Source organism: Arctopsyche grandis, chromosome 7, assembly GCF_051622035.1.
Source record: "Arctopsyche grandis isolate Sample6627 chromosome 7, ASM5162203v2, whole genome shotgun sequence".
Lineage (NCBI taxonomy): Eukaryota > Metazoa > Arthropoda > Insecta > Trichoptera > Hydropsychidae > Arctopsyche > Arctopsyche grandis.
This window is the reverse complement of record NC_135361.1, coordinates 2,958,335-2,985,999: the sequence shown is the minus strand read 5'-3', so window position 1 is coordinate 2,985,999 and position 27,665 is coordinate 2,958,335. Positions and strand designations below refer to the sequence as shown.

At 32.7% G+C, this 27,665-nt stretch overlaps 1 protein-coding gene across 3 annotated transcripts in view; it reads right to left on the bottom strand.

The window, feature by feature from the left end:
* The window catches only part of tfc (Brevican core protein triforce), a 117,920-nt gene extending 91,557 nt beyond the window's left edge, over positions 1 to 26,363 (bottom strand). For 2 of the 3 annotated variants that reach the window (XM_077434121.1, XM_077434125.1), the window contains exon 1: positions 25,871 to 26,363. In XM_077434121.1, coding sequence (XP_077290247.1) covers positions 25,871 to 25,970 — 100 coding nt within the window. In that variant the 5' untranslated portion in view covers positions 25,971 to 26,363. The remainder of the gene's footprint in view (positions 1 to 25,870) is intronic. The other variant, XM_077434120.1, reaches the window with a different exon arrangement.
* Between the last annotated feature and the right edge of the window lie 1,302 nt (positions 26,364 to 27,665).

The window sequence follows — 27,665 nt, the reverse complement described above, 5'->3', positions numbered from 1 at the left end:
TTGTAATATGCTTATATGTCTGGTCACAGAGACGCGTTAGAGTATTTTGTAATGTCACTGTGGTAAAAATTTGTAAATAAATATGCATATAAAGAGTGTACTTATGACCCAATAGACATGCTCAAAATTGGTATGTGGACTGTCCATCAAAAAGTGATTTATACATGGACAGTTCATCAAATACCGTAATAAATCATAAAAAATAATAAAACGTAAAATATGTTATTGCTGAAATGTCAACCATGACGTAGTCACGCTCTTTTTTGTTATATTCAGCACTTATGACTTTGTAAATCTGAATATTCTCATGAAATGTATTATATACGTATTATGCCGAGCTAAATCATTGTCCCGTACTAGCAAACACGAAGTTTTAAAATGAATTTGACAACGAAATTTCTTCATACGTGTCTCCATAAGCGCGTCATGTCTTCGTGCGCACCTCGTGTCTCCGTGCGCATTCGATGCAACACGCGTTGAATTAAAAGGTTCGACGCCACTGCCAAAGATGCCGAATATATAAATTATGCAAGACACTTTACAGTCTACCTTGTCGGACTCGTTTCGAAACTTCTGCCCGTATGCATATTTTGTGCATTTTTTTAGCACGATCATCGATCAGACTGTGTCTGTGCAACAAGTGCTTGTGATTTGTGTGTCCGCATTATAAACCGCTCTTTGTTTTCTTCGAAGCTAAAGCTTTAATTAGATCACTGCAAAGTCAACCAGTCAATCAACGACAGACGAACCTGCCAATTAAATCGCCACACGTCAACGCTGAATTTTTAAGTAAAAGGATTGAGAAATCGTAGTCCTAATCGAGAGCAGCGCGTTCAAATGATATAACTTTCACTCGTTTGAAATATGCACATGCAATTTTGCTCTCCGGTAGTATGTACGTGAAAGCTCAATGGCTAATAATTTCATTTCGAATCCATTACTGCTCTGTGCATTTTTTTTTCATTCATTGAATCAAACATGTGCGTACCTTACGCCATACGATCTGATCTACCTGTCGTGCTAAATAACTTGTTTCGTTTGCATAATTTTGCACCGGAGCTAAATGCACTTTTTACGAACTTAATTATCGACTCCTCCCATTTCGTAATTTATAGGTAATTATTAGCGATCTTAATCACTTTGAAGGTCTAATCGAATACACTATAGGTATTGTGTCTTGAGATATGTAGATACGTTCGAACAAGGATGTTTAATTGGGTCGTTGAGAATGTTAGAAATTGTATACTGTTGTATGTAGGTAAATATGTGTTTGATCTTGTCAATACTATTCTATATTTAATTTAATTTAATAATATATTATAATAGCGCTATTATGTGTGTCTGTGTGTCTGCGATAACGCTCGCCGTAGTATAAAAGTCGTTTCGTGTAAAAGTATGTACGTCACAGTTAAAACATTGCCAACGCAATGTAAGAATATAATAACGAATCAAGAAAAATCCTGTATACATATATGTATACTGTTTGCTACCAATATTTACTCTAGGAAAATAATATCATGAGCATTTTGCGCCATATATTGATAATTAATTTAATTAATTAATTAATTTTTCTATTGGTAGGTAGGTAGTTTTTACTTATAATACACCCGGAAATTTTCACCTAGTCAGTCACTATATTACAGGTCTGTTACCGAGAGTTGGCGCGATCTCATACTCACGCACATATGCTCAAAAGAGACAGACCGTCTTTTTATTATTTAATGAAGTATGACAGCATGATATGCACCTATAAAATATGCTATGCACCAACTCTCGGTAACAGACCTATGTATACTAGAAATTGCTTACGTTACGACATATAAAAAAAAATACATAACGGTCGTTTGCTTCAGCGAAGCTTTGAACCATTTTTTTTCATATAAACATAAATATGAAATTAAATATACATATTTAATTATATATAAATATAAATATTAAACGAATTATATTTTAAAGATTTTACAAAAAATACGACCACGATGCGAATCGAATTACATGACTGACATATTTATTTGATTTTTTTTTATTAAATAACAATATGGTATAACCCAGGCCTGGGCAAGCTGCAGCCCGATTCTAATTTTTGTGCGGCCCGCCAAGTTTTTGGTTATTAGGGGATCACTTATTTTTTTTTGTCGAAATTCTTTTTCACGACAGAAAATAATGTATGTATGTATATCTATAAATAGTATTTTACTTGCGGCCCGCCGTTTTTAATCATTTTTAATTCCGAATGTGGCCCTTCATTCGAACAGTTTGCCCAGACCTGCTATAACCCATACGATGATATTTCATCGGGTTTATATAATATTTTGATAACAATATTTCTAAGTAATAGATTTATTTATTTTTTATTATTAATAGCAAATTGCTAATGAATTATTTCACAATTAAAAATTTTAAACGAATACTAATAACTATAATATAACATTTTATTAAACTTAGATATGTATATAATTGCGTCATCTACCACAAAGGTATCCATTAACACCCCTCAAGAAAGCACCAATGTTACTAGCACCTCTAATGCTTTCAGGAAGGGCATTGTATATTTGAACACCTCTGTGGAAAACACCTCCTGCAGTTTTTGCTTTTTTACCTCTTCCTAAATAGATATGACTAAAAATTTACAGAATTGCTGTCATATTAGAATTGCGATGTCATATAACTTTATTTTAATAACTGAATCAATTCCATTTCCAAAACCAATCATTGAAATATCAACGGGCACAACGCTAGTATTTAATAATCGGTAATCGCATGATCGTACCTAATTAGCCATTTGAATTTTAAAACTATTGTGTAAGTGTAATATACAGTTAGCGATTCGTAATAAATAATGAAAATATACACAGTAAACATAATGTTCTAACTTCTTTAAAATCTTAATGCTCATTCTGAATTCTTATTACAAAACAGAACATAACTTAAAATTATTGATATCCAATTCAAAGTCATAACTCATCGCTAACGGCTCTATAATACCCACTCATTAGGTCAAAACAACACCGATCGCTTTACAATTTAATAACAAGCATATAATTACAGTCGAATCCATTGTTGAGAAAAACAATGGAACGTATTTTACACCTTTCGATGAATGCATCTTCCTGGATTTGCATTGTTTCCAACAAAGAGAAAACCTTGACCAAAATGTTTTCGCACAGAAAGTGATTTGTCTACAACTTGCCAATTCGGCTTACAAGCCCATCAATGAGATCAAGGATTGTATCCACAACCATTTTTGGAACTGCAATCTATTACTACTCGAATTAAGAATAATTTAATTAGTATACGTACATATATTGAGTGCCAGACCGCAGAGTGTTAACTCGATCGATCAGATGCAGACTCTTCTCAAACTTTCCCTCCGATATAACACACATTTCGAACCCCATCGCGAATTTTGACGATGAATAATGATCCGATGGCGAATTTTCAGTTTGCGGCGGATAAATATAATCAGCTGCTGCAAAAATTCCTAGCGACCACTTTCACTGCGTTAAAAAAATGTCGTTTTGTAAAAAAGTAATGTAACGTCTCGCCGAGAACAGGTTTTCGATATTGGAATCCTTGAATATCATTGACACTTTAATGGTGCAATTTAAATCGAAGAAATTTTTCGGTGCATTCCTTGCGAGTTCATATGAATTGATTGCCCAATTCCGTGACTCGATTCTATTATACATATGTTGTAAAAAGGGTCAAAGTCATTTTTTTTTCTTTGGAATTAAGTCGTCTGTATAATATGTATACTCTCGTGTATTAAAATATCAATGTCACGTACTTATTTAAATTTTAATATACACCTTAAGTTTAAAAAATATTTTTGCACGATTATATATTTTGAAATCGACCTTTTATATAAGTATATATGTAGGTAGACACAATTTAATATTATGTTAAACATACGTAGTACATTAAAATCCAAATATTTATATATTTTTCAGTTGAAATGTATCTTCCAGTTTTAATATATTATATCTAACCTGGTACCATTACATTACTACCATTACAGTTGAAGTGTATTTGCAGTTGTAATATATTTTAACTAGTTGGATTACTTTCCGTCTAACTTACAGAAGTTGATTCACATGGATAATTACATTCCGACTGGTCAAAATATATTACAATTGAAAATACATATCAACTATATGTAAGTTAATAACAGGCTAAAAGGAAAGGTTAGGTTTTCATGAAAACGTCATTCGACTAGTAAATTGAGTTGGAAAGTCACATTTTTGTTTGAACACATTCTTAGAGTTATCGTAATACGGTTTTTATTACCTTTAATTGCAATACCTAGCAAATATTAACGAATTATTGAATTCTAAAGCAATCGTAAAACATCAGACGAAAGTGTATTTCCGCTTGTAGATATATAATTTAATCACTATGTGCGTGGTAGACATCATCATTTGCTGGCTGTACCTCCTGCCCGCACAGTCCTTTTTCGAATGGCTCCTATTCCAAGAGCTATCCGACTTCTTAATGAAATCGTTGCTGCCGAGACTGAATGTGATATTTTCCACCTTAGTGAGCGTAAATTGTCGGAAATTACTCTAACCCATTTATCTGGTAGTCTGCGCTCATCATTGTTTTCATGATTGATTGTGATTTATGAGTGAAATTTTGATTAACTCTCTTCCATTTGGGCCTTACAGGGATGTTTTGTATTTGTAGTTGTTTCTTACATATTTATTGAAACTGGCTGTAGGTGCAAGGCATTCCTTATGCTATATTTTATTTGATATTTTTACTTTATCTGTTATTATTAAATGCTATTTTTTATGTATGTATGGATGTATTTATGTTTATGTTTAATTGTTATTTTGTTTTTTTTCTTTTTTGTGTTATATTTTTTGACCATTGTGGCGCTTTAGGAATTCCTGTTATGCCACAATGGTCTGTTTAAAATAAATAAATAAATAAATAAATATAATTTACTAGTTGAATTGTATTCGAATATGAATGACCTAAAATGCCAGTTGGAATATATTACAACTGAAAATACACTTCGACTGTAAAATATACATGATATAATATCTACTTATGTATAATGCATAGGAAAATATGTCTTGCATCGCCTTGATAATTCAATTAAAATAGAGTAAAGTGCCTGTTGTTTAAATAGAAAATTGAATTCGAGAGCTAAAAATATACATAGGTTCTTTAATATGCAATACACATCTTAGTTATGGTGACCTAACAAAATAGCACAAAAGAGCTATTTTATCATGCGATTTTTTTCGGGGCTATTTCGTTGGGTGATGTTTATTCACATAGAAATATATACATATATGCATTTAAAATGAGTTAGGTAGAGATCAAACTAAGCAAGAAATCAATGATAAGGATTAATATATGAAACTCTAAAATTTCAAAATTAATTTCGTTTATTCTTTAACCCAAATTTTTCACTAACAAACATTTTCAACATCGGCCATTTTGAGAACTGTTGAACAATGTTGACAGTAAAAATAATCAAACTATTTGTGTCACATTTCATAACACAAAAAACCCTTACCAATTATTCTCAAGTGTGCTAATTCAATTCACAACACTTTTATTCCACCAAAAACAGACGAGTCAAAGTGCCGCTTTAGCGTACTAAAAACAGAAGAAAAAATAAATAGAAAAGTTGCTTTTAAAATCAATATTTCTAATCACCGGATGTACATAAATACAATTCTATGTATAAAACATATCTGTCACTTATGTACATACATATTGCATTCGCGATTGCAACATATCGAATGCACTTAAAGAAATAATAGGGTATGTAATAAAATTTCTAAGCGACACACATTAAACGTACATTATGTATGTACATACAAATAAAGTATGTCGAACATTTGTTTGCTTGTTTTTTTTTTAATAATATTCACCGTAAAATTTTCAGTTTGTATATTGCGTAATTTATTCGGACGCCAAAGAAGATATTAATAAAAATCGCATATTTCATTTATAAAACGTTTTGTGATATAATAAATCATTTATGAGAGAGAGAATGAGACTCGTAGAATATGCGCATTTTGCGAAAATAATATAATAGGCGCCTATTTAGCTTTCGGTAATTTAACGGCTCGCGTATTTTCCATTTCAAAAGCGCTCAATTAGCATTTGTTCTCATTTGAAGAAAAAAAAAAACCATAAAACAATAATCAAACGTTCGTAATATTATTACGTACGAGTGAATTATGTTAAGGTGAGCTTTTTGCGAGTAGAAGGGCTAAATCAGGATATTTGCATGTACATATGTACATATATTACTAGACATCATATATAATAATAATTATAATTACAATATGTAGTATTAGTTAGTCCTCAAAAAATATTTTAATTTCAAATTCAATTATTAGTTTTGAGTTGTACTTACTTACAATACCACGGAAAATGCTGATAAAACATCCCAAGACGAAATAGACCAACATTAAAAAGCTCTGGCATAATAGCCCAATATAATTCAACATCAAAAAACTTTTCAATAAAACAATATTTTATCCTTATAAACTTTCACAAAGGTGTAGTACTCAATAGAAAACCAATAAAATAAAATAAATTTATATTTAAAAATATATGTATTACGTCAGTGAATGTTAGAAAGCACAGTTTGAGATCAGCTGGGAAGCATCACCGCACAAAGCTTGTGCACTTCCTAATAGCCTTGTAGCAAATAAAAGGTAGTTTCTGAATGGCGTGCCTTGATTCTATGACCGCTAATAGACCCACATCAATGCTGAATCATCTCATTAAATTGCACATCACCATTACTACTATTTTTTTCATCTGCAACTATTCAACTACTATTTGGAGATGTGCCTTTTAAAAACAGATAATCGTTCGAACATAACCTTAGAGTGCCACTTCCTTGGCGAGCTACGATTCTCAAAAATAGCACATAAATATTTTATCTTTCAAATATTCATAGTCTTTTATATTCGCAGTTTCAATGGGATTGTATTAATTATGATGTTTGCACTGTCGTATTATGGGAGTAGAGCGGGAGTCCCACAGGGAAGCTTGCTAGGTCCACCCTTATTTGACATACTCGTTTAAAAAAAAACATCAATATGCATACAATCCGCTTTTTATTATATGTACATATATACGCCCTCGTAAAAAGATTGCACGTTATTAAAGCGTATGCAAGCAGGAAGGAACGGGAAGTGTCGAAACGTCCCAGAGCACTGTTCCACGATATTTCAAAACAGTGGTATGGCAAGCTCACGTTTCCGGTTTTGAAGAAGTGTGTTTGTTACGTGTTGCTAGAAAATGGCTACCACACATAATCACAACGTATCTAGACATCTATTATGCTACAATATTATTATTATTGTGTATGGTATTATAGGCTTATTACGTACTATTTTGTTATCGCCATTGGAATTTCGATCTGGACACACTTACCGTAATAATGTATGCGTAACTTTCACCTTCTAAAATACATATGTATGTATTTTATACGGAACAAGTGGCTCGTGACCGACATCATCTCGGACCAATGCCAAAATTTGGGCAATTTTTACCAGTGTTCCTAATTAGGTGTGTGATGTAATCACCCTGAACTGGAAAAAATGTAGATGTAAAAGTACATTCGTATACATTGGAAATACGTACATATGCTCTATTATATGAATCAATAGTATCCATATATACATAAGTTGTTTTGTCTATTTTAGGTCATTTAACTTTTGAGATACATATTTCTTTAGTACTACAAGTACATAATTGGCTCATGAGTAGGATTTTTCTATTGGTTTGAGCATACATATACTGAAATCGTATACCAACATAATATTAATGAATGTGTTAAGTTTAGGATAGATTTAATGAATTTGGTTGGGGATAAAACCTACAGAAAAAAGCTACATATAGAAAAAAATTTCGTGTGCTGTTTTATCCGATCGCCAATAATAATCAATCCGTTACTTAAAAAGCTTTAAGCAACGCTTTCTAGAATCATATTATATGATACTATGATGAATTTTAATTGTTTGCACAGATTGTTATTTGTAAAATTAATTATCCTTGAATATAACCCACTATGAATTGAGAAAGCTCATCGTAAAAGCTCACATAATTTGCAATAACCACACATTAAAAAGTCGTTAAGTAATTTTCTCTGCTTGTAAAATTACTCACATTACACCGAGCAAGAGATTTAAAATGCAAATTGCTTAAATGTGCAATCGTTGCATTGACAATGACGCGGAATGCATTTTTGAATGAATAATACATAGCGCACAGAACAAAACAACTAACAACATCATTTACCAACGTATTAATACAACGTATAATTAATTCGATTTTTATTTTATTTATTGCATAAACAGTTTAATCTCGATAATAATACCCCGGCAATTTTATAAATAGTTTTTATTTTTATTCAAGGTCAAAGTTTAATTATTTAAGATTAGTTTAATTAATGACCAGATTTAAGAGACGCCATAAAATATTCGGTAAAAAATTAGAAAAATTCTATCCGTTACGAATAAAATTTGTATAAAATTTTCAATTGTTTTATGACATTTTTTATAATAACTATTGCTTAAATGTAATAAAATCTTCATAATCTAACCAACGACGAGTAATTCGATTAGCGTACTAAAATTCGAGATATATAAATCAGGCATTTTAATATCCTTGTAAATCAAGGCGGGGTTCAACGAATTATAATAATAAAAAACAAATAATACAATTTTTAGATGTAATAAAGAATGCTTCTCTGAATGACTTAAAAGCTTTAAGTTGACCTTTAAGAGCTTTTCATAAAATAAAATTAAAATTGACAAAACGCATTTGCATAATTTGGATTTAAAAACGAAAATACATAAAAATTTGTAAATATACAAATTTACTTATGTATGTATATCCCCTACCCCTATAATACGGAAAAAATATTTATATTCATACTTTTTCTACTTAAAAAAAATTTAAATCCATTAATATAAATACTATCCATAACTAAATGTATAAATAGAAACATTTCTCTATAAAATATCATATGTATTACAAAGTTTACGAGTAATAATGATTTTTTGAAATATTATGTCAAATACAAACATACACATGATGTCATTTATGACCCATTTCCCGTCCCGAAGGCTACATTATAACATCATAAACTTATATTTATGTACCAATTAAACGAAACATTTTCACTCTCAAACAAATACATAATTGCCAACTTCAAACATAACCTTCTCCGATAAATTACAGCATTGTTATTTAACACTGCAAAAATAAAACATTTGCAAACATTCATAAGATTACCAGCATAATAAATAATATCACAAACTTCCAAACGTTTTACAACCAACCTTCAGCATCAATCTACAAAGAAGAGATAGTTACACCACATTTTTTCAACAATAAAAGGTCATTACCTACATTACATATGTACATACTTATAATACAAATCAGTTTCTCAATCGTTTTACATGATTATAAACAATGCATTTTTACACACCTCATTATGTGGCACACGTGCAACGATTACAAAATTGCACACATGTGACATATAATATATATTTCTATAAAATTGAACGCTTTTTCAGACCTCTAGGCAGTGAAAGGGTTGAAACACATTTTCCTATCAATCAAAAGACCATTCACTTTACATATATGTACATTTATAACATAATAATAATTTTTCAGACTGAAATACATAGCTTACAGCGACAACTGTAAATCAAATACAACAAACTGGATTTTTTTTTAAAATAAAATACATATTTTATTCATGGACATTTGACGTCTTTGTTGTATTTGAAAGTTTGATTTTACCATCACAAATTCGTTTACAGACCTAAATTGAATGAAATATATATTAACCACTTCATCGCCACAAGACCACCGGTGCGCGCTCCTTCGTATTTAGGGCTATGACCGAAATTAATTTTGGTTTCTTCAAACTGACATCTAAAAATATCCTGTGATACTAATGAAATTGAAATAAAAATTCAATATTTTTCGTTAGTTTGTGATATATTCAAGAGGTAGTGTCAAGGATTGGCACTAAACACATATTTATAATAAAATAATTGAATCGGTTTCTACAATCGCGCGGTGATTAAGTGCTTTAACCCTCTCTCACCAAAGTGAGGTATGCAAGTGCCCCAATTTTTACGTTTTTCGTAATAACCATGTGGCTTTTCAAAGCTATACACCATATATTTCTTGTATTCCTAGAATGAACTACAAGAAATTTATTTTTATAGAACTTTTTTATGATTTAGAAAAGGGGTACATCGTAAAAAAATACATTTATACATTTCTACGTTCCAAAGTATGTTTTAAAGGCGGTAGCGATAGGTAAGTTATGTTTTTGACTGTTCGCTTGCATATTCTTGTTGATCGATGAATCAATGCGAGAGAAAGAGACAGCTATATTTTCGTAAGCTATTTTTTTCGTCGCTTTTGGCGCTTGGCTATTGAGTCATGCAGTCGCCTGTTGGCCTTACCTATGTCGATGGTTGTCGTTATTTTTTAATACAAAAATAGTCAAAAACATGCTATAGAACTAAAACTTTTTTATGTTGATGTATAAAATGATTAATAAGATATATATTGAACCCATTTGTATTGAGAAAAGCTGTATTTTGATTTAAAAATACTGGGGTCTTACTCGACCCCGGTTTGGGACACTCGTTCGATCTCGACGCTCCGTCCTTCGAAGGTTAAAACAGCTTTGGTTTCAATAAGACGACGTCACATCCCATACAAGTCATCAAAAAATCACTTTATTGTTTTCGAAATTGAAACTGTGGTCGTCATGTATAAACAAAACTTTCAAATACAATAAAGATTTCCAATATTCATTCATAAAATACGTATTTTATTTGAGAAACACTTTAGCATATCCGTTAAATCACACATTATAATGTACATATATCAAATTGATAGCCATTTATAGCCACATGTGGGTTAAGTGTCGAAACCTACTACACTGTACTGTAGTATGTAAATTGACTGTGTACTGCATATATCTCTCCTTGTCTAAAATGCGACGCACTGTTGCACAAAGTGCACCGGTTGCATTATTTATTAGTACGAAACAATTCGCAGATGAAATCTCACAGTGCTAACGATCCGTTCGTGACTTTCAACGCATACCTGTATAAAATGTTAACGTACTTTTGACCGGTCGTGTGTGTGTGTTTTTAAAAGATGTCCTCTAGATATCGAGCCTTAAAAATAAATCAATTCAAAAAATATAGCACAATCTATTATTATACATAATATCATCACGATTTGAATAATTGTAAGCACGTATTGAAAGATCACGTTTTATTAATTGAAAATTTTTATTAAATCACAACGACAATCTAGCCGCTGACAGAGTTATTAATTATGATTCTATTAAGCGGTCGATTACATTATTATTTGCATTAGATACAATTGATTAATGTTTAAGTGCAGATAGGAAACTATTTATCTACTATATATGGACAATGTGTCACTTTATTTAAATAAGATCAATTTTATGTATTATTTTAAATAAATTGTTTCGAATTGCAATTGCAATATGAGTCGCCCGTAGCTCTATCATACGCTTTTCTGAGCACATAAAAATTCAGTTAAATCCATAAACTTTGTGATTCAAAATAAAATAAATACAAAAACCCGTAGGGGGTACTTTTATAAAAATATAAAAATTTTCATTTGAAAATTTATGTTTGGTTTTTTGTGGTAAATAAATCAACTTGATTAGATTATGTATGGTTACAATTGAATCGCCCCTAGCGTAAAATATGCCATTCTAAATAAATTAAATACGCATTTAACGAATTTCATTATTGAAAGCTTGTTCGTATGTATTAAATTTTAGGAAAAAAATTTACCACATTTAATCTATCATGTTACAATAAATAGATTGGAACATTACTTACTTATTAGTTGCAATTAGAGTATATATGGTTGCAACTGAACGCCCCTAGCGTATCATATGTATTTAAATCTTAGAAAGTTGTAACTGAGAGTTAGTATATTATGTATGTACTGTATCTTGTGTATAAAATAGGAAAAATCTTTACGATATCTTAGTGAAATATAACATATTATAATATTTTATAAATTTTATACAGTACTAGTGTTGTGCCCGTTGATATTGCAACGAGTGGTTTTGGAAAGGAATTGATACATGAACTCAACTATTGTACAAGAGGCTATTGTCGATACGGTTTCAGATATTGTTCAATTTGCATATTGTATCGACACTCATATTGTATTTATTCCTGCATTATTTTATTTTATTTTATTTAATAATACTTAGGAGAGGCGGCATAGCCAATGTTTTATGATAATAATAAAATTTATTTTTTGAAATGTCCATGTAAAAAAAACACATATACATACATATATCCCTTCCGTTTTATGTAACTTATTAATTAGATTGAAAATAAAAATAAACAAAGATCCAATTATATTCAAAAAGTTGTTCCAAAAGTCTATTCCACTAAATTAATACGAATCTTATAAATTTTTTATAACAAAAACGACACGAAACGAAACTTTTGAGACATGACAAAAAAGTCACCTTCGTAGGTTTCTCTGTGGAATAAATTGGCAAATACTGACTTATAATTGCAAAAAGACAAATAGGATCCCTAGCATATCACATATCATTCCAAGTATACATATTCGAATGGAATCCTTTTAAATTTTTATTTTACAAAAAAAAAATCCCCAATACCCTTAATAAAGTATTATGTTTTATGCTTGTTTTTCATTTAAAATTTACGCATATAAATTTGTACGTCATTGGAATCCTTTTCGTTTATTTTATTATTTACAAAAACAGGTTCCACATTAGACTTGGTCCACTTTATCAAATGCAATACATTTTTATGAATTTACGATCGGTTGGATTTTCAACACTTGAGTCATACTTCGGTTATAAATCAATATGTTTTTATCGTATTTTTCTCAACAGGATCTCACGCATTTACGACCTATCATAAATGCATTTTATGCACATAATTACTTAAAAATTTACATATAACGAAAAAATTAATTGTCCCAAACATAAAAAAAATGAAACAATAAAAACCTAAGTGTCTTCTGAAAATGTCACCTGACGATAATTAACAATACTTTCCATTGTTTACGATCGGTTTAAAAATGGCATACATTTCGAAAGATATAAAAAACACACCCCCTCTTGACACTCGTTAAGTCGTAAAGGCCATACGGCACATTTTTGGTCGGATAAAAAACCAAACAGCACACACACGAATAAAAAAAAATAATATAGAAATATAAAGCTATCAAAATCGTGACGCGTAAATCATACAGCGGAATCCAATCAACCAGTTCTAATATGACCCAGGCGATTTATAGGTGAAATTCTCGGCGAGAGTGAAAGTGAATTTAAATTTCGACGTCGTATTTTGTGACACTGTGCGGTAAATTGACGTCAAAATGACGTTCAAAAGCAAGTATTTTGAATTGGCTCTAAATTCGAACGCAATACAATGCCTACCTATGATGACAAACGAACGACTTTCCAAATTCCGATTTCAATTGCTATTTTTGGACTCAGATTAGACCGATGATAATTCAAGTATGCAATCTGATAGTATAAGTATTGTGCTTCGTTTCTAAATAAGTGTATGTGAAATAATGGACGATTAATCGACTATATATTAACTACAAGATAGATCTCTTTTGACTCATTCTAAGAATGCCTGAAGAAAAGTTACCGAAGAGATAATTGAAGATTTTCAAGATTGAAAGTAATAAAGAACTCAAACTGAGCAGGTTCTAATAGTAGCAGAATATATAGGCTTTTCTGGCAAAGACTAATAAAAATATTGAAACTAATTTTGAGTAAGAAGATAGAAGAAGGTTACTTTAAATTGGTAGAACTAATCATTGACGATTTCGTGCTTTTTTTTTCTTTATAATACAGAAAACCTAATACAAATGTTGAAACACCGAACCGCCTGTGGATAAGCATTTTTATTCTTAAGAAGAAAGCTTACAAAAAATGATCGTTGGTTTTATTCTATATTTGTTGATGATTTCAATAGTTTTTTCTTCAAATCAAATAAATGTTTGAATTCAAGTTTGATGAAACTATTAAGTACATACGTAGTTCATGTCAAAGTTTATTTTCAATTCAATTTACAAGCCTCCATCAAATATTGAAACTACGAAACTTTTATAATAGAAGAAGCGTCACATTTTCATTTCCATGTCCCAATTTAAATTGAACGACGAAAGTTTTAAAATGTTCGTACACATGTATTTTTTACCGCATACGAGCAAAAGTGCGACATACTAGTACTCCTAAAAGTTACCGCATTGCATTTCGTAACATTTCCAATGAAAGAAAAATATTTTGCGGTTTTATACGACGATGTTGATGACGATAAATAAATAATCGTAAAAAAAACGGCACAACAATACGTAGTGAATTTTTTTTTCCGATTTTAAATACAATACACAAGCAGTTACGTAAAATGCGTTAGTATAGGAAACTTTCATTATCATTCGATGCGGCGCAGTTGAATAATACTAAACGAATATTATTATAATTACTAGAAATTTGAACTTTTGACCTTTTTTCGATTTTCAAATCCGGAAAAACGGTAGGAAACTCGCTGGTTGGGCGACAAAAATTTGACCCACTGTGCTCGTCGGATGCAGGTCAACCGATTGACAAAAGCGGAAGATGATCTTATACAATACTATAAATTTAATTTGAATTCCCGTGCGTAAAATCATCAGGTGTGATTTAAAGGCATGTTTGGATTCGATTCGCATTAATTTCGAATTAATCTCATGTTACGTAGAAACTTTAAAAGAAAGCAGTACCAGTATTCGTATAGACAATAGACCGAAAAAAATTCCGTGAAGTATTTCAATACATTCAGAACTATCATTTATATTATTTATTATTTTTTAATACGTCTATCTAATATATACATAATTTCGAAAGAGATTTTGTATGTATGTATGTTTGTTTGGGCCGTAGATTTCGTGACGTTCAATTTAATAAAAAAAATGAATGAATATTCAAATAAATTTAAATAAAATGTTTACTATTAGATATGCCATGTTTAAGCGGTTTATATTACAAATACCGAGCGAAGCCGGGTAAAAACACTAGTAATATATAATTTCGAAAGAGACTTTGTATGTAAGGTTTGCGATGTTAATTTTGATTCAGTTTTCGATTTCGATTCCTTTTTCAGTTCGGGTTCCGAAATATATTTTCATTTTCGGATCAGGATGCCTTTTTAATTTTCGATTCTGGATTTTTTTATCATTTCTGGTTCCGGATTCTCTTTTCAGTTCCAGTTCCGGATTCCTTTTTCAGTTCCGTTTCCGGATTCCTTTTTCATTTCCGGTTCCCGATTCCTTTTTAAGTTCCGGATCTGGATACATTTTTAATTTCCGATTCCAGATTCCTTTTACATTTCTAATATCTGTTTCAGTTCCGCATTCCGAACTGGAAGAGTTCCGAATCAGGATTATTTTTTCAATTCCAGTGCCTTATATCTGTATTTTCGGATTGGCGTGTGTAATTTATGATTGGATTCAAATAAATTTAATAAAAAAACAAATTAATGTTTACTATTAAATTAGCCATTTTTAAGCGGTTTATATTACAAATACCGAGCGAAGCCGGGTAAAACCACTAGTACATGATATAATTTTATTACAATACAATCTTAGTATTTATTTTATTAAAATTTAAAATGAAAACAACGATTAATACTTGTTTAAACTCAACTGTATCAATGTATGAATAGAACTCGAAAGTATTTTTTTCATTATTAATTTTATTTTTATTATACATATGTATATATATATATATATATATATATATATATATATATATATATATATATATATATATATATATATATATATATATATATATATTTTATTTAAATTATTAACAATATATATATGAAACTATAATGTATATATGTATATATTAAATAAAAATGGTTTTTCTATAAAAAAATAATTATAATTCCCAAAAAAAAAATACATGTATAAATGCTTAAAATCAATTTTATTTTTACAAAAATATGGGGGATGACATATAGAGTTAATTTTTTCATCGAAGGGCATGCTGAAAATTAACATTAATAAAAATATGCAAAATATTGAAAATTACTGTACAATTTTTTTTTTAAATTGCATGAAAGCAATTAAGTGCGTAATATAAAATTTGCTCACATTCAAACCATTTTTTTTTCAATAGTAACCGAATTAATTACGTCAAACAAAATTTTATAAAAGAAATCATACATTAATCTTTAGATTAATTCAGATTTTTAATCATAAATTTTATTACAAACCGCCCAATTAAAACTTAAACGCAAATCAATCCATCCACAGTTGCGTGCCCAAGTCAAATCGTACGGCCATAACCATTTCCATACCAATTATTATTTTCACGATAATTATTATTTATAATCATAACTCCAATCCTTAACTTCACATTTCATCACCAAAAAACCAAAAAAAAAACAACAGCACTAATCACCCACCATTAAGACAAAGTCAACACGAACCGTTCACACGCCATCGGCTTTTCTCGATCGACATCCTTCCAAAGCGGGAAAATCCAAATTGCAAAATAGAAGGGGAGCCAACGTGACGACGGCCAAGCACAAAAGCCTCGCTCTGAGTTACGACACTGTCCGGGAAATCTGCCCCGAGAATCGCTACGGCCATTAGAGAGGTCTGACAATTCCGCAGCACGAAGTGTCCATCTTTTCCTTCGTCCTTACAATAAATACTACCTATCTAGCTTAAGTACCCAGTGACCGAATCGTGTCCGGTACTTGTCTACTAGATTACATGTACTCATGTACCTAGAACTACACACATAATATATATTATAGTATATGGTAGGTCGTAAATCGCGACCCGGTTGTATGTGAGGCGAGCGTGCAATTCTATCCGTGTGATCTATTGATCTAATCTATCCGCTTTTATACGTATGTAGTATGTCTAATCTAAAGATCTAATCTAGTTTTAATAGGTTTTATTGTGCAGCTAATTTACTGTTATTGCGTTTTAACGTGATGCTTAATGAACGGTTCCGTAATGGTAGGGCTAGAGTCGTGGGTTGTAAGTCATCGCATCGATGAGAGTGTAATAAGATTGAGAACTGATTTTGTAATCCAATTCTGAGATACTGATTTAATAATAATGTATCGAGAATACCAGGCTTTGCTCGGTAAAGATGTTTTATTTGCAATATACAAGTATGACAAAGTTAGTGGATAGAGATTGACATGGTAACAGGCGGGCCACTTGGCTAGAAGAAGGGACGAAAGGTGGATAAAAGAAGTACTAGAATGGTACCCAAGAGAATGCAAAAGGGTAAAAGGATGACTGCAGCGAAGATGTGTAGATGAAATAAGGAAAATGTGTGGGGTCAGATGGATGAGAATTATGCAAAACCAAGTCGAGTGGAGGCGTGTTGGAGAGGCCTTCATCCAACAGTGGATGGTGAATGACTGTACATATGTAGATGATGATGACGATGATACATGCATATATACCAGTGGCATGCCGCTGCTATTAAAACAAGGGAGTAAGTTTTGTGCTAACAGAAATATATTAAGCAGCTTGCTTTTCTTACTGACATCTTGTTTGTCTAATAAATTTAATCTTCTGAATGATTTGTCGAACAATCGATCGAGAATGTAACATTTAAAGCAGCGGTTTCCAAACTTTATGCTACTACGCCTCCCTAAAAAAAAAATTTTTTTCCGCGCCTCCCTACCTTTAATTTTTTAATAGATATAATAATATAGACACGTTTTGAATAATAAACCTTTATTTTAAAAAAATACTGAACACTACAATAGACAGAATAATAAAAAGGTTTTGCTATAACATAAATTTATACGATCACCTTTATTTATTTTTATATTAAATTAATAATTTAACTACGTCTAACACATCAAAATTTAGTGCGAAGGATGTTGTTGTTTATTGGCACAAAGTTTATCAAATCTTGGGGGGGGGGCAATATGGAGAGTGCCACTCGTAACTCCTTTTCAACTATTAACCTGGCTCGATATTTGGTTTTCATTGCAGCTAGTGCCGAAAAGCCCGTTTCGAATAAATAAGACATTACAAACGGTAGAAGCACTTGCATTGCTTTGCAATACAAAGATTCATACTATCCACTAAGATTCATCCAAAATTTAATTATGGTTTAATTCTGAAACTTTTGTTTTAGTGAGCTATAGCATGATAATTCTATCAATTTTTCTTTTTCTATGGTTGTCAGCTCGAATTCGTCTTATTCATTATAGTTAAATGGATTCTGTATCCACAAAAATTTTGAGAAATCAAGGTCTTTGAAATAATTGGAAAAATGCAGCACTAAACCATCCAAGTGGTCAGTAAAAAGATTTTTACTTTCTTCAATATTGACTGTGGCCCAGAAATCTTTGGAAAGTGAAAACATATCCAACTCATTCTTTTGTAAATTTGATTTCCATAACTTCAACTTTTTAATGAAAGCTTTTACTTTGTCTTTTTGAACAAGTGGATGTATTTGTGATCCCTGCATTGCTTTATTTAAACCGCTCAATTTTCGAAAAATTTCAACCAAATAGGCAAGTTCATGTCTCTTCATGTTGGTTTTCTTCGAGAAAAGTTGCTAATTAAATGTGTATATAAAAATGAAAGAAAAATAAAAATAAACATTCATGCATTGAATTTTTACTGTTAAGCTACGATATTAAGTTTTATTTATTTGTAGATATTATGGTATGAAAATTATTTTTTTATTAAAAAGTTTTGGCGCCTCCCCTGGCAATAGTCCGCGCCTCCCCAGGGAGGCGCGCCTCCCAGCTTGGAAACCGCTGATTTAAAGGCTTCGTGATTTGTTCCGAAGGAATCGTTTCGCGAGCCGAGTCCCTTGACATATTTGAACTCAAAAAAATTCTGAGTAAGTATGTGTTATTTTAATTAAAAAAACAGTTTAGAATGATGTTTGATAGACATAAATCAGAATATTCTTAGTGAAAATTCCATAAATGCTTGAAGAGATAAGTGAATTAAAAAATATTTTGTCTTCTATGGAAAGCCTTTACATAAAATATCCCCAGTACCGCAAAGGGAACAGAATTGAGACGGCGAGTCCGTGCAAGCGAACGACGCGACTGACCATACCATGACAATCCACTCTGGCTACCACTACCTAAATTAGTGCCGATTCCGGTTTCTAAACTTCACTAATCCGAGTGAACAATATGGACAACGATTTGAATGTATTGTAATTGAATTGTTGATATCTTAAGGGAATTGCCTAGTCGGCCTAATATGCGTGGCTTTCATATTGCATACTGCCCGTACTTACACACAGCCCCGTTTGTAGTTAAGTGATACCGAAATTTCACCAGCTACAAAAGTAATTCATCCCCTAAAATGATTTTTCCCAAGATTGAAACCCATTCCACTGTGATTTCTAGGCTAGAATTAGGAGATGTGAAAATATATGGCAAAATCGTTATTTAAATTTTGGAGAAAATTGACAAATACTAATAAATACTAATCTACATAGCATATTTAATAGTATGGTAAATTTGAGAAATATTAAAAAAAGTAGGTACAAATATTCTTCGGAAGACAATGGAAATTTTTATACTGCGGTAAGAAGAATAGCCTGCATACAAAATAATAAAAAAAGAACCCTATGTTGTAAAACTTGAACAAGATTTCGCAAAATTGCATGCTAATAGATTTTAAACAATGCAGCTAAAAATCGTTGCACAAAAATGACACAAATTAACTGCACCGATGTATACGAAATCATATCGGAATCCGTTATAAGGTAGACGCTTTCTAGAGTGGAAAACGCAAGACAATGTGACCAAAACCGTCATCAAATAAAAATGCAATTCAAATGACATGCAAGCGGAACTGAATGCAGTAAGACACACACATATTGTGTCTCCGTGCGCGCCTTGTGTCCTAATTTGGACACAAGGCGCATCAAAATTATCAACATACACATTTTATTTCAATCGAACATGTACACTCGCCAGACACAATACATAATACAAACAATACAAGCATTTTATACAATGCGAATTCATACAGACATCATCAACAGTGACATCAATGGATACATTTTTGTAGCATTGTATTACATATATAGAAATTGGTGAACCTCAAGACGCTGAAGAACTTAAGATTTGTAAGAGAGATTTTAAAAGAGATGCGAATTTTCAGAAACCGTTTCAATGAAAATCAGAAAAATTGGCAAACTCTGATAGAAAAAGATCGACTTGGAATCCCAAACCAAGGTCTGACCAGCAGCAACCAGTGGGGACTCGAACCCGTTACCACTATGTTTGAAAGCTAACTACTAGTCCACGCTGCTGGTTTTTCGTTTAACCTAAGTGCAGAGTCGCGCCTACAATATGTACAAATGTGTGCAACGCACACAGGCGACCAAAATATAAAGGCGGCCGAAAGAAATGAGAGTCGAAAAAATTATATTCCTTAAAAAATACGAAAAATCGAACTTTTTTAAATTCATTTGGCTTGTCTTGTTGTATACTTGTGGATTGCTGTTGCAAGTTGTAACACACCCGAACTATAATTCGGGGAAATAACGGGATAGCAGGTATAGCTTCAGTCCGCATATAGTCACAGGTATTTTATATTCTATTATCTTTGCGACTGCCAGACGTATTTCTTCAAGGACGTTGATTATTGGTTGTTCATCGAAAGAACAATGTCCTAGATATGGGATTGGGAGTTAAAACAATATATTTTTATGAATGAACTTGAAACCGTCCAGTCTCTCTTGTCGTCTAGTCCTGTTCAGAACTAAACCTATTGGTTTTCTGTCTATTTTCTTGTGATTAAAATTATCAACACAATATCTATTACAAGGTGAGATTTTGCACTACTCGCATGTACTATATAAAATTGAATGTCGGTTTGTCTATTTGTTTGTCTATCTCGTAAACCACTAAACTACTCAACCGATTACGATAGAACTTTCAGGATTTGTTGTATGCACGTCCGGGAAGCTTAATGGGAAAAAAACCTCTTAATAATAATATTCGTAATTACGATTTTACCGACGCGAAAGTTTGAAGCGCCATTGTGTAGTCAAGGAAATGTGTTCGTTGGTAACTACGTTACCAGTTGGTTTATGACGATACGGCGTTGAAGAGACGTTGTTGAGTTCCAACCATCACTTGAAACGGGAACGGGAATTGCATGCTTTATTCTGGCATTGCAACGCATGCCGAGTTAAGCTAGTGATTTATATTATACAAATGCTGATAAAATTAATGAGCGGCCGATTTAAGTAGTAAGGCCGTAGGCGCGGCCCAGCCGGGCTATTTATTTATTTTTTCTAAACAGACCATTGTGGCATAACAGGAATTCCTAAAGCGCCACAATGGTCAAAAAATATAACACAAAAAAAAAAAAAAACAATTAAACATAAACATAAATACATCCATACATAAACATAAAAAATAGCATTTAATAATAACAGATAAAGTAAAAATATCAAATAAAATATAGCATAAGGAATGCCTTGCACGTACAGCCAGTTTCAATAAATATGTAAGAAACAACTACAAATACAAAACATCCCTGTAAGGCCCAAATGGAAGAGAGTTAATCAAAATTTCACTCATAAATCACAATCAATCATGAAAACAATGATGAGCGCAGACTACCAGATAAATGGGTTAGAGTAATTTCCGACAATTTACGCTCACTAAGGTGGAAAATATCACATTCAGTCTCGGCAGCAACGATTTCATTAAGAAGTCGAATAGCTCTTGGAATAGGAGCCATTCGAAAAAGGACTGTGCGGACAGGAGGTACAGCCAGCAAATGATGATGTCTACCACGCACATAGTGATTAGGGACATAAAGTCCCAACTGCTCCAGCAACAACGGGCATGACGTATTACCACGTAAGAGCAGGAGAACGAAACGAATTAATGAGAAGTTTCTCCGAAGTTCAAGGGAATTATACCCAAGCATGCCCAAAAGGAAAGGAGTGGGGTAGCGATATGGGTAATACCCATATTCTTTCCTATATAGGAAACGAAGAAATGCTTTTTGCACTTTCTCAATCATCAGAGAGTAATTTGCTTCATGCGGATTCCACACAATCGCATTATACTCTAGCTTACTTCTCACAAGCGAATTGAAAAGCAAGCGAGAAGACAAAGGATTGGAGAATAATCTTGCATATCTCAAAACAAATCCAAGTCGACGAAAGGAAACGTCAGCGACTTTCTTGATATGGTTGTGAAAGGTGAGCTGAGGATCAAAAGTGATACCCAAATCGACAATAGATTCCACACGCTTCAACAAGACGGATCTAATGGAATATCCGTGACAATAGAGCGAATGTGCACGTCCATAGCTCCTAATTGCACATTTGTTTAAACGTAAACTATAAACGTAGGCATCGCAAGCGCAACAGAGTGTGGAAGCGCAACCGAGTGTGGAAGCACCCCAGCCGCAGATAATCGACAAAAATGCACGCGAACCCAACCTTCATGCTCCCAATCACAATCACACCGATACATTAGTGTAATTGTACGCACAGAGGCAGCGTAACAGGATCGTTACGTTGCGTCTCGCTCGTTGCGTAACATACGAAAAGCGCCGACTCTTGACCTACTGAAAACCGTCACGAGTGGCACACGTCGCGTTGTGACACTGGCGAGGCAGGTGCGTAACAACACACAACCGCGTTCATCTCCTAAGGTCGCCGCCCAACCAGTAAACTTTCTTTTTCGAGATGGTACCCAGTACCCAAGAGAGATACCAGTCCAACCGGTAGGTGGGTGCTTCTCGCCGACCCAATTTTCTCCGCTGCGCTTTTGTGCAATCGCATTTAAATTTTCGCACTGCCAAAAAAACCGCTGTGTATCCTCTTCGCAATTTATCTGATGCCAACATGTGAAAAAGAAAGTGGTGGAGTAATTCACTTTCGCATCGAGTCGCCAATCTTACTCGTTTTCTTTTTTTTTCCTTGCCAATGTACATACGTACTTTTTGACCCCGGAGGTGTTTGGTTATGGTTATTAAAATTTATTGGATTTTTTTTTACAAATAGTGTTGGGTAAGTTCGGTCTTGTTACAAAACGGAGGTTAACTAAACTATGCACATACATAGTCTACACCGATGCGTCAGACAAGAATGTGAGAAGTTACATAGAACTAATTGGATTTGATCTAAAGTATTGACAGTTGAATGTGCATAGAAGACAGATTACACTGAGCAACAAAAAATCATGTTTTTGAATTACCAGAGCGGAGACTAATCAATCTTTACTAAGTTTAACCCACTAAATTCGAATATGATAACGATTTTTGTTGGTTCGCTGTCGTTTACGAGAAATGGGCGTTTAAAAAAATGCGCAATTTTTACAGTTTATTGCTGTGTTCAAAATGAGTATTGGAATCAATAGTCAGATGTTTTTCCTATTGATTGTGATATTGCATTGCTTTAAAATACTTATAATTAATTATCTAACGAATTTTAAAAGTCAAAAATATTTTTCATGCTATTATTTGGTCAGTTTTTTATTTCACCACGTTTATAAGGATTGATTTTCTATCCCAATATTTGTTTTATCTAAACGTACTAACTCGAGCGGTAATTGCGTTAGAAAGGCTTTCGTTGGTGGCCGTGAGCGTACACATTTGTGACGCAGATAGCGTTGGTGCAAGCGAGATGGAAAGTAGTAAGCGATCGGATCATTATCATATTCGAATTCAGTGGTTCAAACTTAGTAAAGATTGATGTCTCTGCTCTGGTAATTTTTTTTCTTGCTCAGTGGTTACTGACTCTACTACATTTGATCAGTTCCCGTTTTTCAGACTCTCAAAATCTCAAAGGAGACACTGCTGGAAAAAAACCGAGCTCTTTGGAGTGCACATGTAATTTAAGTTAATTAGAGCAAAATCACACAGGGAAGAACGGCACGTCGTGTGCTTGGCTCCCCACTGTGGGAGTTCTCCTACATTTCTACAAATATGGGATACATCTTTATGGATCACTTTCAAGCAAGGATAAATATGTAAAAGGATAAAATTTTACCGAAAGCACTCCAGGGTGTGATTTTGAGACGGTGTGTGCAGGGCGTGCCACATTTATTTCGCATGTTTAAAATTATCTAAAAAAAAAACATGTGCCGCGTTCCTTCCTGTGTGATTTCGCCCTTAAAGTATTCGGTTCCTTTCGATATTCTGAAAGTCAAATCAAATCAGGTGCACCAGATTTTAATTATGGTTTGTATAAGATTGATTGGAAAAGTCCAAGATATTTGAAACACCTCCAAGTCGGAATTCTAAAGAAGCATTCAAACTTAAAAGCACTTTGAAATGTTTTGTCTGTGGGAGTAAATTGTGCTATGCAGTGGCGGCTCGTGCTTTGTACTACAAAAATTACATTTACAACTTGTATTTAGATATTTAACATAATCATCAATAATGAAGTATGTTATAAATATATCTAATTATTTTGATTATATTCACAAGTTGTAAATGCAATTTCGTAATTTTTCTGGGGGTACTGCAGCGTCGCAGCTCCTATGCACGAGCTGCCACTGAATATACATATGTATGTATGTAGTATGATCGACCCTCTTATAACGCGCTTGATAGGTTTAGCAAAAAGGTGTAGGAAAATAAAAGAAAATTGAAAAATGAGTCAAAATATAGGTAAGTGTTCTATCCTGCGTTTTCTTTTTCTTTTCATATTTTTGCGCTTTCTTACGGAATAGATAGTAAAGGGTGTTATAGGAGAGTTGACTGTATTAAAGTGAATGAATTCGGTTGTGATCAGATTTAAGTAAGTTTTTGAGTCAATCGTAAAGTGTAAGCTTAAGTTGGATCACAAAGAAATGTTTTCAATTTAAAAATATTAATAAAACCAGAAAATTTCTAAAATAAAGTAAAACTCCGGATAGCCAAATAATCATACAGATTAACTAGCACTTTGAACCGTGTAAAATTAGCATACAGGATGTTAGTTGAAAAGTATAAAATATTAATTGTACGTGTAAATTTTGAAATATTGATTTATTTGAAACCTTGAAAAAAGTGGCACAGTAATTTCGTAGCATGTTATGATGCCTTTTAAAATTATTTATATTTGTCAGTTTCATTACTATGACAACCAACTTTCTTCTCAAATGCTTAGAGCAATATCTGAGATATTTTTAATTTAATTTGTTTTTCACTCATTCAAACATTGTTTTAAAAAGTACGTGCTATTATATTATTCTTTTACATTTTAAACATTTATAAATTCAATGCATACATCATTGTTGCATTCATCATCAAAGACAAGGTCAAAATATGAACCATCTGTATTCGGAATAATGCAATCATCTTGTGAGTCTTTACAAATATACTTGAACAATGCTAAATAATAAAAAAAAAGAAAATTCATCTTATGTACATACATATATGAAAGCACTTTAAATGAAATTCTACTTAAATAAGTTTATATTATGGAACTTTTTCAGACGGCTAGACGTAGCTATACACTTCAATAATAAGAAAAATTCGTAATAATATGAAATTTGTAGTTTTTTGCTCGGAAAAATTCAAGTTTTTCGCGAAATTTTCCGACTAGTTTCGTTTTGCAAACAAATCAAACCTAAATGTGATTGTAAAGCACTATGTTTATACAAGAGAAAAATCGTGACTCAATAATAAAACATTTTTTTTGTCATCAATATTAAAGCAAATAAAAGTCATAACAAACGAAAGCGATAAATCTAAAGCGTACCGCATATTTTACAAACAGCATATTTGGCCATAAGAATTTATTACACATGCAAAAAAAAATAATAAAATAAAGAATGGCGTAACTCACCGGCTTCTTTGGTGTGGGTCGTCCTTTGCGCCGAAGCCAACAAAACGAGGGACGCCATCAGCAAACTGGGCAAATTTACAAAATTACTTTTTCGCACCATTTTATCCCACTAATTTGGCCGTAACAATTCAAACTGCAACCGTCAACTCGTCAAAAGGGTATAACTTTGCCGACACTTTTTCAAGCCTCGGATACGACACATAACATATATAAGACGCAAAATCACAAATTACATGTAATTAGTTAGAGGTTATGTCGCGCACTCCTGTCAAACGGAGACCGTTACCGGGAACGAAATTCGAATTGGCCGAAACGGCGTCCGGGTCGAGTCTTCGCCAGTGACACGCACGCGTCTCCCCTTTCACCCTTTCTTCCACACTTTTTAACCAATCGAACGGGTCGTTTCGTTTGTTTACGTCGTGTTTAACACTTGCCGGTCGTTTTTACGCATGCGAGAATGTATTGTTGCGCGGTTAGCGTCGAGAGAGCATCTGTCCGATGTCGGTACGGCGAACCGAGAGACCCGGTTCGAGCCCTCACCACACACTCAGCTCCCATCCGACGACCGGAATTCTAGGCGCGCATTCGAGCATTTGCATTCGAGCCTGCGTTATACAATCATAATATTATGATAATGTGCGCTAATGAATAGTGTTGATTTCCCCTTTGCTAATTTTAATTTTAATTAATATATTATGTATTTGTGTGTGTGTAATTATGATGTTACGCTATTTTAGGAGGATGCGTAACGTACGACTCGGCTCCGAATCGTCAGTATTGTCAGAAGTCTTTCAATGAAAAGTCAAATTTTATAATAAATTTAGTTTATTTTACAACGCGCCCAAAATCTGACATTGACTGTATGGTGAACCTTTTTGAGCTCACATCCACTCACTTAATCCAAAATATCTCTACAAACTTAACATAATCCAACTCTTTTGAACAAGGGATAGTTTTGAAATATGAGAATTAGGGCCGCGCCTAGGAATTTGGCCGCCTGTGTGCAAACTTAAATCGGCCGCTCTTTAATTTTATCAGCATTTGTATAAATCATATAAATAAATAAAAAATTAAGTGCATGCGAGCTCTGCAAAAATCTTACCTCGTGAAAATATATATAGTGTTAAAAACAGACCGGAAAAAAAGTTCAATTCTGAATAGTACCAGACGACAAGTGAGACTGGACGTTTTCAAGTTTATTAGTTTCAATCAGAGAAATGTTATATTAATAGAAGTGGCTTTAGGCGTCATATTGTTGTCAAGTGACGATTGTCCACAGACAATCCTAAATAATTTTAGCATCAGTCATATTTGATGCTTGGTGGTCGACGTATGTCCGATAAAAACTTCTGTTTGTTTATATTACTCGAAAGATGGGCAAGCATTGGTGAAAATTGCACAATGCATTCAAAAACACACATAAAACAACATGGGATACATTTTTATAAGTAAATTGATCCGATTGTATTCCGTGCGTTGTAGTGTATTTATAGAGACGTACCGCGTTATATTGACAACTATTATTTTTTCGTAAGGGCCCTTCTATTATTATTACATTTCTCTGGTTTTAACTCTCAATCCCTCACATAGAGCATTGTTCTTTCGATGACTAACCAATACTCAACATCCTTGAAGAAATACGTTTGGCAAAGTTGCAAAAATAATAGAACATAAGACAAAGACCTATGCGGACTGAAGCTATCTATCCTTTTATTTCTTCGAATTATAGTTCGGGTGTATTAGAAGTTTTAACTTGCAACAGCAATCCACAAGTATACAACAAGGCAACCTGATT